This window comes from Meriones unguiculatus, chromosome 6 (assembly GCF_030254825.1).
Source record: "Meriones unguiculatus strain TT.TT164.6M chromosome 6, Bangor_MerUng_6.1, whole genome shotgun sequence".
NCBI classification, from domain to species: Eukaryota; Metazoa; Chordata; class Mammalia; order Rodentia; family Muridae; genus Meriones; species Meriones unguiculatus.
In genome coordinates this window covers 72,787,201-72,803,578 of record NC_083354.1, presented here as the reverse complement: position 1 = coordinate 72,803,578, position 16,378 = coordinate 72,787,201, and the positions used below count along the sequence as shown (strand labels likewise).

General features: G+C 43.3%; 1 protein-coding gene across 1 annotated transcript in view; it reads left to right on the top strand.

Annotated features, from left to right (window-relative positions):
• Mccc2 (methylcrotonyl-CoA carboxylase subunit 2) overlaps nt 1–16,378 on the top strand; it is a 64,615-nt gene that overhangs the window by 27,556 nt on the left and 20,681 nt on the right. Inside the window, exons 6-7 of the mRNA XM_060385622.1 lie at nt 508–620; nt 11,996–12,109. Coding sequence (XP_060241605.1) covers nt 508–620; nt 11,996–12,109 — 227 coding nt within the window. The remainder of the gene's footprint in view (nt 1–507; nt 621–11,995; nt 12,110–16,378) is intronic.

Below are 16,378 nucleotides of genomic sequence, written 5' to 3'. Positions count from 1 at the left end.
AGTTAGTAGTAAAAACAACCTCAAAACCTAGGAAGCTGAGGCAGGAGGATTGCCATTTGAGACCAGCATGAGACATACAGCTAAACCACTAAAAAACAAACAAAAAACCAAAACCAAAACAAAACAAACAAACAAAAAAAAAAAACAAAGCTCAAACAAATAAAAATAACAGAAAAAGTACAAGAGAGCGGCATGCAAATTATCCATGAATCCTTTAGCGGTTTTTTTATTGATCTAGGAAGATTCATTTTCAGTTCCACTGGCAAGGTTATGATGTTGGTAGGTCTTTTGCTGTTCTGTAAGGGACAGAGTGTCCCGAACAGTTGATGTGGAGTTTTGAACAAAGGTTGGAAAGCCTTGTGGGCTGAGGGGAAACCTTTTGGTTGAGTTGGGGGAATCTGAGACAGCAGAGCACTGTGGAGAGGGGCAGGCTTTTGTGACTGTGATTAAGATGGACTCAGTACTGTTGCAAGAGCTATACTCATTTCTCTCTTTTCCCTCGTTCAGTTGACTCAGGAGGAGCCAACTTACCTCGGCAAGCAGACACCTTTCCAGACCGGGACCACTTTGGCCGAATATTCTATAATCAGGCAATTATGTCTTCTAAAAATATCACACAGGTAAGTTCTCATTAGTGAAATATAATTTTGTTTGTTTATTTGCGTGTGTGTGTGTGTGTGTGTGTGTGAAATTTCTAATGTCATTGCTATCACCCAGTCCAGATGAATTAAAGGACAAAGAGAATTTGGTCATGTGAAACAGCTCAGAGAAGTCGACCTCTGCCAAGCCTGATGACTTGAGTTCAAGCTCATCTTCCACAGGTGGAAGGAAGACCAGGCTGTCTCTTGAGGGTTTGCCTCTGACCTGCGCATGCATAGCCTGGCACTGTATTCCCTGCCACACACAGAATCAATAAATAACTGAAAGCAGAATTTAAAAAAAAAAAAAAAAAGAAAGAAAGAAACAGAATTTAACATGTAATGTAAGAAAGTTTTGTAAGGTTGTCTTCAGTGTGAACTCTTACTAACTGCAGGCATGTTCCTGAATTATAATGAATATTTATTACCCAAGGAAATGAGTTTGAAAAGAAAGTCATTTTTTCTTTTTAGATTGTGATCTATTAGTACAGGAAAAACTTTAATGTGTGGATAAAGAGATATATAGATATAAGTTCATACTAACATTGCTTATTAGAGCAAAAGATAATTCATGGACATCAATAGAAGACTCATAGTGGTGTTTAGCTGTTAAAACAAATGAACTAAAATGCATACACCAACATAAATAAACCTCAAAGCTGCGTTGAGAGAAAGCAGTAAGCTAAATGGAGAGCCAGTACCCATGGGTGGGACAAAAGCATGCATGAAACCTCACTGTGTCATGCTTGTGTGTAAGCATGTATTGGGGACTAGCACACACAGCTATGAACAGTGTGGCTGATGAGGCAGGGAGGAGAAAAGAAGTCTTTCAGGAGGAATGTGGGGACTTAAGTTATATCTGAAATATTTTGTTTAACTGAAATTCCCAGAGGATGTGAATACGAATTCATTATAAAGGGTCTTGCTATATGTAATTACAGTAAGGACCATGGGATGAACTGAGATGCTTCTAGATACCCTAGAATCTAACGTGTGTAGCATTGGTTGTCCTGGACTCTATTTGTAGACCAGGCTGGCCTGGAACTCACAGCCATAGTCCTGCCTCTGCCTCCCTGAGTGCTGGCATTAGAAGTGTGCACCACCGTGCCTTGCTTGATTACAGCCTTCTTAAGGGTGGCCAGAGACGGGTGTTTTCATCCCAGACCCTCACTCCTTCACCTTCCAGCCCCAGTTGCCTCTCACTCTGCAGCTTGTTTGTATTGTCCTTCCTTTCTTTCCCACAATTCTTCAGCTTCACACTGAGTCCCCTTATTTTCCCACCTTTTTTATCTTATCCCCCCAATCCTACCAAGAACTTGTCCTCAGCAATTGAATACAATGTTGAGTTGCTGCTTGTCACCTCGAGCAGACCCTTGGTCCTTCACAGCTCTGACTCTAAATGTCAGGAGTTCTGCCGTCTCTGGAGGCTTTCTGCTAATGCCTCAGTGTAAACAGAAACATGCATGTTTCTGCCCCTAGCTCCTGATTAGGGAAAGCTTGGGTTTCCATGTTTGGTCTCTGTCCTGTTCTTCAGACAGAACTCCGCAGACTGTTGGAGATGAGATGGCCAGGAACATCTTTTGTTTTAGTGTTTGGTCTTTGGTTCCTGGTGCAAAGCTCCTAGGTCCCTTGGGCTTGCCTGGGCAGCTGGAGCATGCTTTCTTCTAATGAGGCAAGTCCTGGAGGAGGGAGGCAATGAGAAAGACCAAGCCATGATCAGAAGCTTGGAGCCTTCAGGCCCCTTTCCCTTAGCATTCTGGAGGAGCTTGTCCCTTATGCGTGCAAGGTGAAGCCACCGCACAGGCTCCTCCTGCAAACCCCTGTGGGGTTTTGGTAGACAACATCTGAGTGCGGGGAGGCCGTCAAACCTCAGCATGGAGACAGGCGCTTCTGTGCTCTGCTTCCGGGCTCTGCCTTGCACCACCATCCAGCTGTTTTCTGTGGCTTTATTAATTTATTACAGCATTTGCTTGACTTCTGCAGGCCGTTCTAGCACAGCAAATGCAAGGAGAAGGAGTAGTGGGGGCTCTAGTCTGAGGCCTCAGTCTGACTGGCGTTTAAAGCGGGGTCAGTCTGGCGGGACCTAGTGCTGTCTCCAGATAGTGCAAACTGAGCTGGATAGGGAACCCCCCAGCTAGTGTCAACTGATTACTTGGTGTGGGAAGAACTCCTGCCCTCATTTAATGACAGAAGTGTTCGGCTGAAACACAATTTTCTAGGCTCTCTTAGCACAACCAGACCTGAGCATATCGCCATCCCTTGCTTCTCTGCTTGGTGCTGTCTTCTGATGAGAGAGAGAGAGAGAGAGAGAGAGAGAGAGAGAGAGAGAGAGTTTGTGTGTGTGTGAGAGAGAGAGAGAGAGCCTGCATGTATGTGTGTGTCCACCTGCACGCCTGGTACCAGCGCAGGCTAGAGAAGGGTGTCAGATCCCTGGGAACTAGAATTACAGGTGGTTATGAGCTTCCACGCGAGTACCAGGAAGCGAACACAGGTTCTCAGAGCAGTGCGTGCCCTTCGCCGTGGAGTCATCGTCCAAGTTTCCTGGAAGTCTGCTGTGAGATTAGTGGTTTGATGCCAAGAATCAAGAAACCTTGATTCTTTGCTTTTCCTTTTTTTCTCTCCCCGGCCCCCAAGTCAGGGTTTCTCTGTGTAGCTTGGCTGTCCTGGGCTCTCATTGTAGACCAGGCTGGCCTTGAACTCACAGAGATCGTCTGCCTCTGTCTCCCAGAGTGCTGGGATTAAAGCGTGCACCACCACGCCCAGCTTCTGTTTACTTTGTTAGTTATCTTTTTTGTCCTTTGACTCTCCAGCAGCTGTTCTTAAGTCTTCTCTCTAGATAGGTCCTGGCTGGTTTCTCATACTTTATTGTTGGTTCTGTGTGATTGGAGCACTATCAGATGAACTTTTATATCTTCACAAATTTTATATTTTATATTTTGTACTGGTAAAGTGTGAGCGTGGTCCCTCTCTGGTCACTCACGTCCTTTCTTGTCATATGACCTTTCTTCCTGTCACATGTTTCTGCCATGATGCCAACTGCCATACTGTGATGTAGGTAGAAAGTCCGCATAAGAGACGGTGGAGTTGCCTGACCTTTCACCCTCCAAAACCTTGAACCATTTTTCTTCCTGTACAAAATATCCAGCTTCAGGCATTGTATTACGACAACACAGAACACATGAGACATAACTCTGGTTATCTTATTTATGCATTTTGACAATGATGAATGGTTACCTCACTCCAGTTCTATTTTCTATCCCAAGATTGTTTTTTATTTAACGTTGTTAACCTCGACCACTGTAGATCTATTTATCCATTTACCTCTAAGAATATATCTCTTACACTCTTATCTACGTCATTTCCTGTATATTCTCAGATATAAAAATAATGTTGACAGATATCTAGACCTTTCAGGATAACATTGGAATTTTGCTTTGAAAGAGAAGAGACTTTTTTTTTTTTTTTTGGTCAGAATATTTCTGTCTTTCACTGTTTTTAGCAGCTATTCTTAATTCTTTTCTCTAGATAGGTCCTGGTTAATTTCTCGTATTTTATTGTTGGTTCTTTGTGATTAGCGCAATATCAGGGCTATTTTTATCTCCCCACATTTCCCTGAGATGAGACATGTTGATATTATTAAGAGATGATCAGTATGTTAAAGCAGATGCTGACACACTGGCAGGCTGTGGTATGTACTTGCCTTTGTAGTCTCTTGTTTCCTGACTGCACTGTGGGCTGTGTGACCCCCAAGTCTCCTGGAGTTTAATGACCTCAGAGGTTGTGGGGTCTAAGCTTTCTGAGCTTCTACCCTAAAGCTACTCTGCAGCCTGTGTACACTGAGGCTGAGCCCTGCTGGTCCTTGCAGTCTGCTGTTTCCACGTCGCTGGCTTCTTATGTTTGGGCTTATAATCAATTAGCAGAAGTCTCACTTTGCTGTTACTTTTTATTGCCAGCCATAGTCCACTTGCTGTAGCTTGATCTTTGACATAGAAAGTCTTTTTCTTTTGCCTGTGCCTGGATATATCAGGAGCAAGGTGTTCTAACTTTGATTAGAAGTCCTTTTCTGTTATCTAGCAGTATGAAATTGCAGTTTCTCTCTTTTTTTCCCTTTGTGCTTTTTCCTATTTGCTGTAAATTTTGGAGATTTTAGATGGTTGTCAGGGGTCTCTCCCTGTGTGTCACCACTCCCCTTCCTTCTTGGTGTAACTCATTGTTTGTGAAGGTGACCTCAATGACTGCTTTTGCTTCAAGCATCTGTGATCACCCTGAAGGGCTTACATATGCTGACATGATTATTTTTTAAAATGCTTTCTATAAAGATGAGTAGAGGCTGGGAGAGAGAAATGAAATCCTTGTCTCTGGTTACATCAAAGCTCTCTGATAAAAAAAAAAAAAGATTGAGGAAGAGGTATTGTGGATAAGATGGACTTCCTCCATTCTGTGTTCATTTCATACCTATTGGCATGGGTGAGCGTGAGAACCTCAGAGTGAGCAGAGTGTTAATCTATCAGTGTGGGTGACAATGACCTGAACTTCTGGCCATCTATTCAGCTCAGATGCACACCTTGTGACTTTTATTTTTAATGGTGGCTCTCCAGGTGAAAATGGGAACAACATGATACAGACAGTGTCTGCTCTTCACAATTACTTTGAAGGAAAGAGGCAGCAAGATGGGTGGTTTTCCACCCAGAACCAGTACTCTTCCCCTCTCTGTTGCCTTTATCTCAGTATGTGTGGGAGTGTAAAATGCTCTCCAGCTCTACAGTGGGACACTGGGGGTCTAGAGTTCACATGGCTTTTTAGAATGAGCCATAAGACCTCCCTGGCAAGCCTTCCTGTTGATTCCCTGGCAAGCTCCTTTTCTGAGCAGCCTGCTGGGCTACATTGTGTAGCTTATTTTGTTATAATGAGACCCAGTCTCTGTTGCCCTGAAAAGACCTGGAGGGTAATGGATTTGTCTAAAGAGGTCTCATGAGATTGCCTGTGGTTTGCAGCAACCTGCTTCTGTTACTCAGAAACCATGTGGAAATGACGACAAGGCTTGTTTCTGTGGGTTATGAGTCATCCATGGTTGCAGTCTACTTTCTTGCTCACGGTTTAAGTCCCATATTTCTGCTGTGCCTTCTTCTTTCCTTGAACTCTGTTTCATGGCATGCTCCCTCTCTGGTGATGGGAGAATTGTTGCCCCTCAAGAGCTCTTGGTGTTCATCTTTGTCCATGATGCCGGTCCCCTTGATGTCCCTTTTGGTGCACTACTGATGATGTGCCTGCCAGCCAAGCTGGCTGCACACTGAATAGTGTAGCCATGCGCTTTGGGGCATTTTAGTTCTTAGTGGAGAGTGGAGCAGAATCTTGTCTACAGTTCCAGATACTTCGTGGCCTTGCACAGGACAGGCACAAGGACACACTTGGGGCTGGGAGCAGCACTGCTGGACTTTTGGATCCCTGGATCCTAAGAGCAGAAGATGGAGTGACAGGATATCCTGTACCTGTCCTCCCTGTCCCCTGTGGTGGGCGATGAGCAGCTTAAACAACGAGGCGAGACTGTGTAATGCCGACTGGCGGAGCTAGCGACTTATCTGTGTGTGTTCTTCTCATCTTTATTGCTATCATCAGCATCTGTCTGCATAGTAATAAAGTTTTACTTATTTAAATACTTGGAATCATGGGGCTGGATAGATGGGTAAGCCATCAGTAACTGCCGGTAACTCCTGTTCCAGGAGATCTAATCCTCTTCCCTGGTCTCCGTAGGCTCTTGCATGCGCACAGCACACACATACATAAAAATAAATGAGTATGCTGGGCATGGTGGCTCACACCTTTAATCACAGCCTTTAATTCAGAGGTAGAGGCAGGTGGATCCTCGTGAGTTTGAGGCTAGCCTAGTCTATATAGTAAATTCTAACCCAGCCAGGACTCCATAGTAAGATCTCATCTCAGTCAGTCAGTCAATCAACCAACCAGTCAATCAGTCAGTCAACCAACCAATTAATCAAGCAATCAGTATCTTTTAAAAATAAATGCTTAGGACTAGAAAGGCTTTCTTTGTTCTTGATAAAACATTTGAGAGTTCTGGCTCCTGTGGGCATAGTTAGTATAGCTCCTGCAGGTATTTCTTATGCTTTTTAAAAATGTTTTGTGATTTTGAAGATTTTATTTATTTACTTATTTTATGTGTTGAATATTTTGCCTGCATATTTGTGTAGTGTGTGTGTGTGTGTGTGTGTGTGTGTGTGTGTGTTGCTCCTGGAGGCCAGAAGCTGGTGTCTGGTATCCCTCCCATGCCCATGTTTCTAAAATCATGTAACAGCATTGTGAAAACACCACACAACTCATTCATTAACTGTGACATTTTAGTTGTATTTTTGTCTTAGCCACAGATCTCCTCTGCCTCTGTGGGTGTGTCTGTTGTGAACACTTCGTGTAACTTTGTATCTGGTCTCCTTCATTCAATAGGAAGGCTGCACCCCTCTCTGGGAGAGCGCAGAATTCTAGTTGTTCATCATCTCCCACATCTATGGGAGAATAGTTTACAGGTGGAGTCTTTGAAACACTCAGCTACACTGGAATCAGATCTGCGTCCGTTATATTCACTTGAGACAGAGTTTTTTTATTCTGTGCTTGGGATGGAAACTAGGGCCACTTTCGTAGTAAAGAAGGCACTCTGTCACAGAGGCGTGTACCTAGACCAAGGTAAATGTTTGTCTATTGATCTAGAACATACGATGTAGAACAGTGCACATTTATTATCCTGTTCCTGTGGGTTGGACTCTAGCCTAGATCGGGGTCTCACGAGATACAGTCCCCTGAGAATTTGATGCAAGCCCCACTTCCTGGCTTCCTCGTGTGGTTGTTGACTAAATTGGTTCTCTCCAGGCCTCTCCAGTTCATCTAGGCTATTGGCTGAAGGGCCGTTCTTGGTCTCTTAGCATATGGCCTTCCCAGAGTATTTCACAGTTTGCTAATTGGCATCATCAAAGCAAGAAAGGGAGAAGGTAAGAGAGGCTGCAGGTGAAAGGGCAACAAGGGGTGGCTTCAGTCTGTTGCACTCACAGAGGTCACACCGGATGGGAACACCAAGAGCAGAAGTTTGCCACACTCACCTGCCCTTTGCTGAACATGCGGCACTGGTGTCAGAAGACCACCTTGGTTGCCGAGGGTCTGTGGAGAGCATGCATCTGACATGCCCCAGGCAGTATGACAGGAGTCCCTGACGTTAGGTGCTCATACTTGGTCTCACTTAACTCTAACTCGTTTAACTGTGAGAACTTCTGCTACCTTGGCAGCTCTCCACTCTCACCTACCGTTCCACCAAGGCAGTATAGACTAGGTAGTGTAAACATTTCCTCCTCATGACCCTGGAGGCTGGAAGGCCCTGCCGATGTGGTTCGTTCTGGTTCAGGACTTGGTAACAGCCTCCTCCTGGTTTTGTCTTCACCTGACAGGCAGAGAGCTTTTTCTGTCTCTTATTTGAAAGGACCTTGACAATAACATCACAACCTCTACCATCCTGACCGTCTAACCTCAGCTGCCTTCCTGAGGCTTCACCTCCAAATCACCCTGGGGGGGGGCTTTAATGTGAATTTGGGAGAGGACACACTCAGTGTATAGCAGATGACATCCCGACAGAATCAGCCCTCCTGTCTCCTCCCTGTGGCCTCCCCCACTCCCCCGTCCAGCTCGTGCTGACAGTTGCTGTCCTTACCTCTCCTTTGCTCTCTACTCGTCATGGAACTACACTCTGCCTGTTGATGGTTTTTTAGTCTTTTGAAAACTGTTCTCTTTTAGACTCTGATGTCACTGCAGTTCTGCTCTAAGTTCCTTGAGCCTTTTCCGTTCGGAAGCACTGAGTTAGTTTGAGGTGAACCAGTTTACCTGAAGTAAAACTGTCCCTTGTCTCCTTAGAGCAGTGGCTCTCCCCCTTCCTAACGCTGCGACCCTTTAATACAGTTGCTCATGACTCTCAACCATAAAGCTATTTTCATTGCCGTTTCATAACTATAATTTTGCTACTGTTATGACTCATAGTCTAAATACATATGTTTTGGATGGCCTTAGGTGACCCCTGAAAAAGGGTTGTTCGCCCCCGCAAAGGATTGTGAACCACAGATTGAGAACCACTGCCTTAGAACCTTACAAAAGGCTCAGAATGGTTCAGATATAAAGTATAGAGATAGTTAAAACACTCAGGCACACCACACAGATTTATTGTTTGGGCATTTCATTTTATTATTTTGCTACACTTTAAAGAACGTATTTAGATATTAACAGTTAATTCATCCATAATTCATTTATTCCTCAGGCATGGTGGGCTTTTGATGTGTGTTATTGTAAACTTGGCTACAATGAGTGTTGCTGCCTTGTGCATGCAGGGAGAGATTCTGTAGTTGTAAATGTCTTGAAAGCACACTTCTGAGTCTTTGATGACCCAAACAATAAGAGAAAAACACTGCTATGTTGTAGTAAAAATAAAAATAGCTGTATAATATTATATAGTGTTTATTATTATTAGCCCTAAGGTTATCATGGTGGTATTATTTAACCCACTATCACAAATAATAAGACACAGACACCTGCTAGATTTTATAATTGCCTTATTTACCTTGGGCCAGGCAGATGGTCCTACCTATGGTATCTGAATATCCTCCATTTATCTCCCAGCCCCCATCCAATGCCATCCACCTTAATCCTTTCTATCTGGACCACCTTTTATTCATAATCCCATGGTACTTGCTTGTATTCTTCATCTTTCCATGCCATTATTGGAGTCCTTCCTCCAGGCCCACTTGGTTTCTTCTCCGTGCTAACCTATCATGGCATTCCTTCCTCCTCTCTTCCTGTCTGTCTGTCTCCTGTCCTCTCCAAGCCTGGGAACCTTAGCCACGCCTACCCCATTCTGCCCTGCCGAGGTATAGGCCATTTAATGAACCAATCATGTATAAAATGTTTTAGACAGGTTTACACAAGCAAGGATGGGTGTATCCAGCGGGCAACAACCAGATCTTGACTGAGCATTAGACCAACCTCCAACACTGGTATATTATGTTAACAATTAAATGTTGTAGATAATTTAATAACAAACACAAATTCTTTAGTTAAGGGAAAAGGCTTTTTATGATGGCTATGTAGTTAGAAAATTGTTACCTCACAGTACTCTCCTTTGAACTTGTGTGGCATGCTGTTATCAAAGCAGATTCTTGCATGAATATAAGACAAGTTGATGGAATATTGGGATTAGAAACATAAATTGTTTTCATGTGCTACTTTAAAAAAAATCCTTTATATACTTAGTTTTATTTGGTGATATTTTTATTCCTGTCGAGAGGTATTTAGCCAAACTCTTATGTATTATTCTTTGTGCCAATACACATCTTTGAGTAAGGATTTTCTTAAGCTTTTTCTAAAATGGAAAGCTTTTGAACGCCTGAGAGTAAACATTACTGACTCCTTATATGTATCACCCTGCTTCACAGAATTCAGTTTCTTTCATTTTTTTAAATGGTATTTAATATTAGCGTGTGTTATTAGTTTGTGTGTGTATGCACACGTGTGCATGCCACTGTGTACCTGTGGAAGTCAGAAGAGAACATTTTAATATAATATATATGTTTCTAAGTTTTCTGTGTATGAGTGTTTGGCCAGCATGTATGTATGTGTTTCATGTGTATGCCTAGTATCTGTGGAGGTCAGAAGAGAGTGTTGGGCCCCCTGGAACTGGACCTGCAGACAATCGTGAGCTGCCTTGTGGGTTCTGGGAAGCAAATCTGGGTCCTCTGGAAAAAGAGCAAGTGCTCTTAGCCACTGGTCGCCTCTCCAGCCCCCCAGTAGACAACTTTTGGGAGTTGATTTTCTTCTTCCACCATGGGCTCTAGGGATTGAACTTGGGTTGTCAGACTTGGTAGCAAGTGCCTTGACCTACTGAGCCATCTTTCCTGCCTAACGTAGGTGATCGTCTTCTGACCAACAGTATGTTTGTGCATGTGTGCCAATGCTGTTGTCTTATATGTAGGTGTGTGCCCACTCATGTGCACGTGAGCCTGGATGTGTGGAGGCGTGGCGTCAATACGGGGCAGTTATCTACCTTATTTATTTATCTGTGTCTGTTTGTCTGTCTGTCTGAGCTCATGCCCACATATTCAGAGGGCAGAGCAAGGACATCAGCTCATTTTCTGTTATATCCTTTGCTTATTACCTTGAGACAGGATCTCTCACTAAGTGGGAAGCTTACAAACTCCCCATTTCAGCTAAGCTACCTGACCAGCAAGTTCATGGGCATCCGTAGCGATGCCTGGCTTTGTTCCTGGGTGCGGGGACTTCAGACTCAGCTTGAGCAGGAAGCACTTTCACCCAGTGGACCATCTCCCTCTTCCACCTTACTTTCTGAAGCAAGGTCTTTTACTTTCACTGAATTCACCAATTTGACTAGGCTAGCTAAGCAGTGAAGGCCAGAGGTCCAACTGTCCCTGCCTCTGCTGCACTGGGATTCTGGGTACACACCCTATACCAAAATTCTTCACTTGAGCATTGGCATCGCTTTGCCAGCTGGGTGGCCTCGTCAGCTTCAAATGGAGCCAACTTTTAAGATGCAAATGCTACCATTAGTTTTATATTTAGAAGATGTCATATTTGTGCTAGCATAAAATATTAACAACATTCGTTCAAAACGCTATCTCAGTGTCCCCGTGAGCTCAGGAATTATCTGGGTACACTGTTAGTATTAGTTCCCCTCTGAGTTCTGTTGACACAGGTGTGTGGCAGGTTTTTTTCTTCTTTAGCTGCTCAGCTAGTAGTTTCTTAGGCCAACATTCTCCTGATAGGCTCTTCATGTATACATTTTGTGAGAGTGACATAAGCCCTTCAGAATGGTTTATATAAGAACTCAAAACATTATTCTAAGATGCTGGAGAGATGGCTCAGTGGTTAAGAGTACTTGCTGCTCTTCTCCAGGACCTGAGTTCAGTCCCTAGCTCCCACACCAGGGTGCTCACAAACTTGTAACTCCAGCTCCGAGGGAACAGATCAGATGGCCTCTTCTGCATTCTTTGGGTACCTGCTCACATACTCTGGACACACACACACACAGACACATATGCATACACATAAATTAAAACAAGAACAAAGAAGATACTTTCCTAGTCAGGGTGGCTTGTGCCTGGAGTCTCTGTTCAGGAGACAGGAGGATTGTGAGTTCTAGGCTAGCCTAGGCAACTTAATAAGAACCATCTCAGGTCTCCATTTCTAAAGTGAAGTCCGTGGATCAGCTGTTTGTAGCACCAAGGCACTGCAGTGTTTGTAGGGGCTCCCCACCAATGTCACTGTGCTATTGGGGGTCACCTCATGGTTTGTCTTCCCTGCAGATAGCTGTGGTCATGGGCTCCTGTACGGCAGGAGGGGCATATGTGCCTGCAATGGCTGATGAAAACATCATCGTGCGAAAGCAGGGCACCATCTTCCTGGCTGGACCACCTTTGGTAAGAATATTATCTCAATCAATTGATTATTGATTTATGCAACTTAAAAAATGGCACATAAACTATTCAATGCTTTTAAAATGTGATAGGTATAATACATTGCATAAATTTACTGGGTAATGAATTTTAATTGTTTGCTTCATTTTGCTTCATATTTGCATTATCATGCAGTTATACAGTTGTTACCATATTCAGCTCTTGAACTTTGTTATTTTCTACAATGTAAAACCATTAAATGCTGCTATGGGAACCACCGTTTTTTTTTTAATTATTTTATTTTATTTTATGTTGAAACAGGGACACACTGTATAGCCCTGGCTGGCCTAGACTGTATAGACCAGGCAAGCCTTGAGCTCAGAGATTTACCTGTCTCTGCTGGTATTAAAGGTATGTGCTATGTCTGGCCCCACCATTCTCTTTTTTGATTCTTAAGAATTTGACTGCCAGGCATGGTGGTGCACACCTTTAATCCCAGCACTCAGGAGGCAGAGGCAGGCAGATCTCTGAGTTCCAGGCTAGCCTGGTCTACAGAGTGAGTCCAGGACAGCCAGAGCTGCACAGAGAAACCCTGTCTCAAAAAAAAAAAAAAGACTACTTTGTATATGGTATGTTAATTTTGGGTAATATATATATATATATATATATATGTATATATATATTAACTTGGGGTAAAATGTTGGGAAATAGGCATCTGCATGCCTCCAGTACATAATGAAATTCTGGAAAAGTTAACGTTGAGTGAAAGAAACATAGTGGGAGAAATATCTTTATCTTTTTGAGACTTTTGACTGCCTGGTTTATTCTAGAAGGTGTTTTGATCTGGATATTGCAGCACACAACTGTATTCCTGGCAGCTGGCAGTTAGGAAGTAAAGGCAGGAGTATCAGAAAGTCAAGGTCATCCTGAGCTATATAGTAAGGATAGCCTTGGCTACATGAGACCTTTCAATCTCTCCCCTATAAAGGTTTTTTTTTTAATGTATATGTAAAAACAAAATAAACAAACCAGATGTTGTGGCCCCACAGCAAACAGAATTCGTACAAGTATGTGGCTTCTATGCCAGGGTATCCTTGGCACCCAGATCTGGAATGAATAGAGGCTACTTTCCAGCCCCTACTTCCCTGCCTCCTCAGCTGGAGCACATGCCTCACAGTGCCACCCCAAGCAGTGCCAGCCTTGCTTCGATTCTCCCTGCCTGGAAATCCTCCCCGGGCTAGCTCTGACCCCACTGGGGTCATATCTGACAACAGTTGTTAGGCAGGGCTGGGGAGGCGGTCCTAGGCAAAGGCCACACACACATTGGTGGAAGACTGGGCGGTTGTAGGAGACAGAACAGGAAATGGCTGAGGTCCCACAGTCCTAAGAATGTGCTCTCTGGTTCCATTAGATATCATTTTAAAAGCTCATATTCAAAGTTAGAACATTTCAGAGATTAGGAGTTCAGCCAGGTATGGTGATGGGCTCCAGCAGTTCTAGCACTTGGGAGGCAGAGCAGGAAATTGTTGAGTTAGAGGCCTATGTGGGCTCCGTAAACCCTGGCTCAGATCTAGCTGTACTGCTGCTGGAATGCAGTTGAAGGAATCTAAGCAAGCAGGCTGGAGGGATACCTATATGACACCATGTTCATCATAGCACTACTCCCAGGGCTGAGTCATGGAATCGGCGTAGAAGTCCATCTGCAGAAGAACAGATGAAGAAGATGTGGTTCGGGATGTGTGTGTCATAGTTTTATTCAGCAGGGTGGGGAGATGGCGGGCTGTGGGAGCATGAGAACTTGAGTTCAGTCCCCCAGCACCCACAGCCAATCCAGATATATGTGATATCAAAGTAGAAGTTGCGGTGTGGTTATTTGAGAAGAGGAAGAAAATTAAGGGAAAGGAAAGAGGGTCAGGAATGGGTAATGGGTTGTAGATAGGATCAAAGTACATGGCACACTTGAGTGAAAATACTATCACTGTGCAGAGTATATGCCAAAATACTGACAAAAACACCTAAGAATTCAGATTAAGCTGGACTGTAGCTTGGTGGTAGAACATTTGCTTAGCATGTGTAAGTATTCAGCGTACACACACATAATGGTGGGGAAGAGAGAGGGAAGAAGGAAAGAAGGAAATATGAATGAATATGAATTCAGAGTAATTTGAAGTCCTACTAGACTGGTTCCAAATTCTGCACTTGAGTGGTCCCTCTGCCTCCATCTTCCCCATGCTAGGATTACAGCAGGTAACACCAGCCCTGGTTCAAAGGTTAGAAAGTCTATGGGGCTGGGAGATAATGCAGCTGGTAAAGTGCTTGCTGCACAAGCATGAGGCCCTGAGTTTTTTCATCCCTAACTCACGTGTAGAAAGCATGGTGTGGTGGCATGTGTGCCATGTGCTTGTATTCCTAGTGCTGGCAAGGTGGAGACCCCAGGATCCCACAAGCCTGTTTGCCAATCAGACTAGCCTGATTGATGAGCTCCAGGCCCCACCAAAAGACCATATCTCAAAAAACCCAAATGGATGTCTCCTAAGGAATTATACTTGAGTTTGACCTCTGACCTCAACTACATGTACAAACGCATGTAGGCACACCTGCATACTCACGAACATTCACGCACAGACTTTACTAGGGTAGCCATAGAGAATTAAACTCCAAGCCTGGAGTCCCTCTGAGAACAAGGCTCACTGGTCTTTACTTCCCCATGGTTGACTCCATGGTGGAGATTTTCAGTTGTTCGCATACTTATGACATACTGTCATCCTAGTGCTCCAGGCAGAAATAAAATAGGCAATCATATGCCTTACATATAAATATACCACATAGAAGAAAACCCCAAAAATATTTAATATGTTAGAAGAAAGTGAAAGGAATTATACAATATAATATTCATGCGATAAAACATTCAGACACAGACAGGAATGAGTTCTTCACAACATGGATGGGAAACCAGTAAGACACATGCAAAAATATGATTCCACTTTTGTGACTATTTAAAGAAGCCAGATTCACTGAGATAGAAAGTAGACTATTGGCTGTCAGGGTCTAGGAGGAGAGAGGAAGGGGGAATGACTACTGTTGAAAGGAGCTGCTTCTAAGAGTGATGGAATGTTCTGGAGTTAGGTAGTGGTGATGGTTGCACAACCTTATGATTGCAAGAACAGCCTCTGAAATGTTTTGCTTCAAATAGTGAACCTCAAGGAATCTAGGTAACTAGTAAAATCTCATTTTCATGCAAACTACGTATTTCCCAAGTTACTTCTAATAACAGTTATGGAAGATGGGGTAGACCAGAAGGAGCCACCACTTTAACTGTGAAAATGTCATTGTTGTTCGTACCTGTTAACATTTCCCATACTGTTTGTGAGAGTTCTCATTGTCTCATGAGAGGAAGGTGTACTCAGCATTTACCCTTGTGCTGTGAGGGGTACAGACATTTAACAAGGAAAGGTAGGAGTGACATTTGAAAACTTCTGTTGGGAGGAGTCATGGCATACAGTGCTGAAATACACACAGTGTGTTCATCCAGGTCTACCCATGGGTTCAGATTTAACTTGACTCAGTGGCATGGAAGCCCGAGATTCTCCAGATAATAACCTCTTTCAGATTTCTATGAAAGGCTGTGTTTGGGGGACCAGGGGAATCTGAAGCCCTGCACACAGATTTCAGTACGCTGACACTTGTTTGTAGTCAGATGAGAAGGGCTTGAAGCGTGGAGTTCAGGTGGTATCAGTTGAACCAAATGCCTAATAAGAAGAGGGTTTGGGAGAACTTTTTGTTCTCGTGGCCTTTTTAACTCTCTACCTTGTTGTTTACTAGAATGAACCCCTTTTCTATTGTTTCTCACTTTTGTCATCTTTGTACCTTTCACAGCATCAAACATATTGTGGGTGTTCAATAAATATTAACTGATGACAACTCTATTTTTTCCCACTGGAAATTAGTCAGATTCCTGAGAATAAATATAGTGTAGCTGTTGTTTTTTCATGACTTTAAATACTCAGACACCTCTTATAATTAGTTATTGTCTGGACTGAACGCTGTTTAGCACTGACTTTTTTGAAAAGAGAACCAACAATTGACTTCTGAGGGCGGAATAATTGGAGGTGGAAATTTTAATTGCCTCTATCAAAAGCTCTGTTTTAAATAAAATAACTGTCCTTGTGCTTATCTTAAATTAATTCTCATTACTTTAATACGTTTTTTTATTTTTATCTCAAGAAACAGATTAGTCACCCCAATAAGTAGGAATTAAACAGTTCCCACCAGATGAAGTTAGCGTTTAATTCT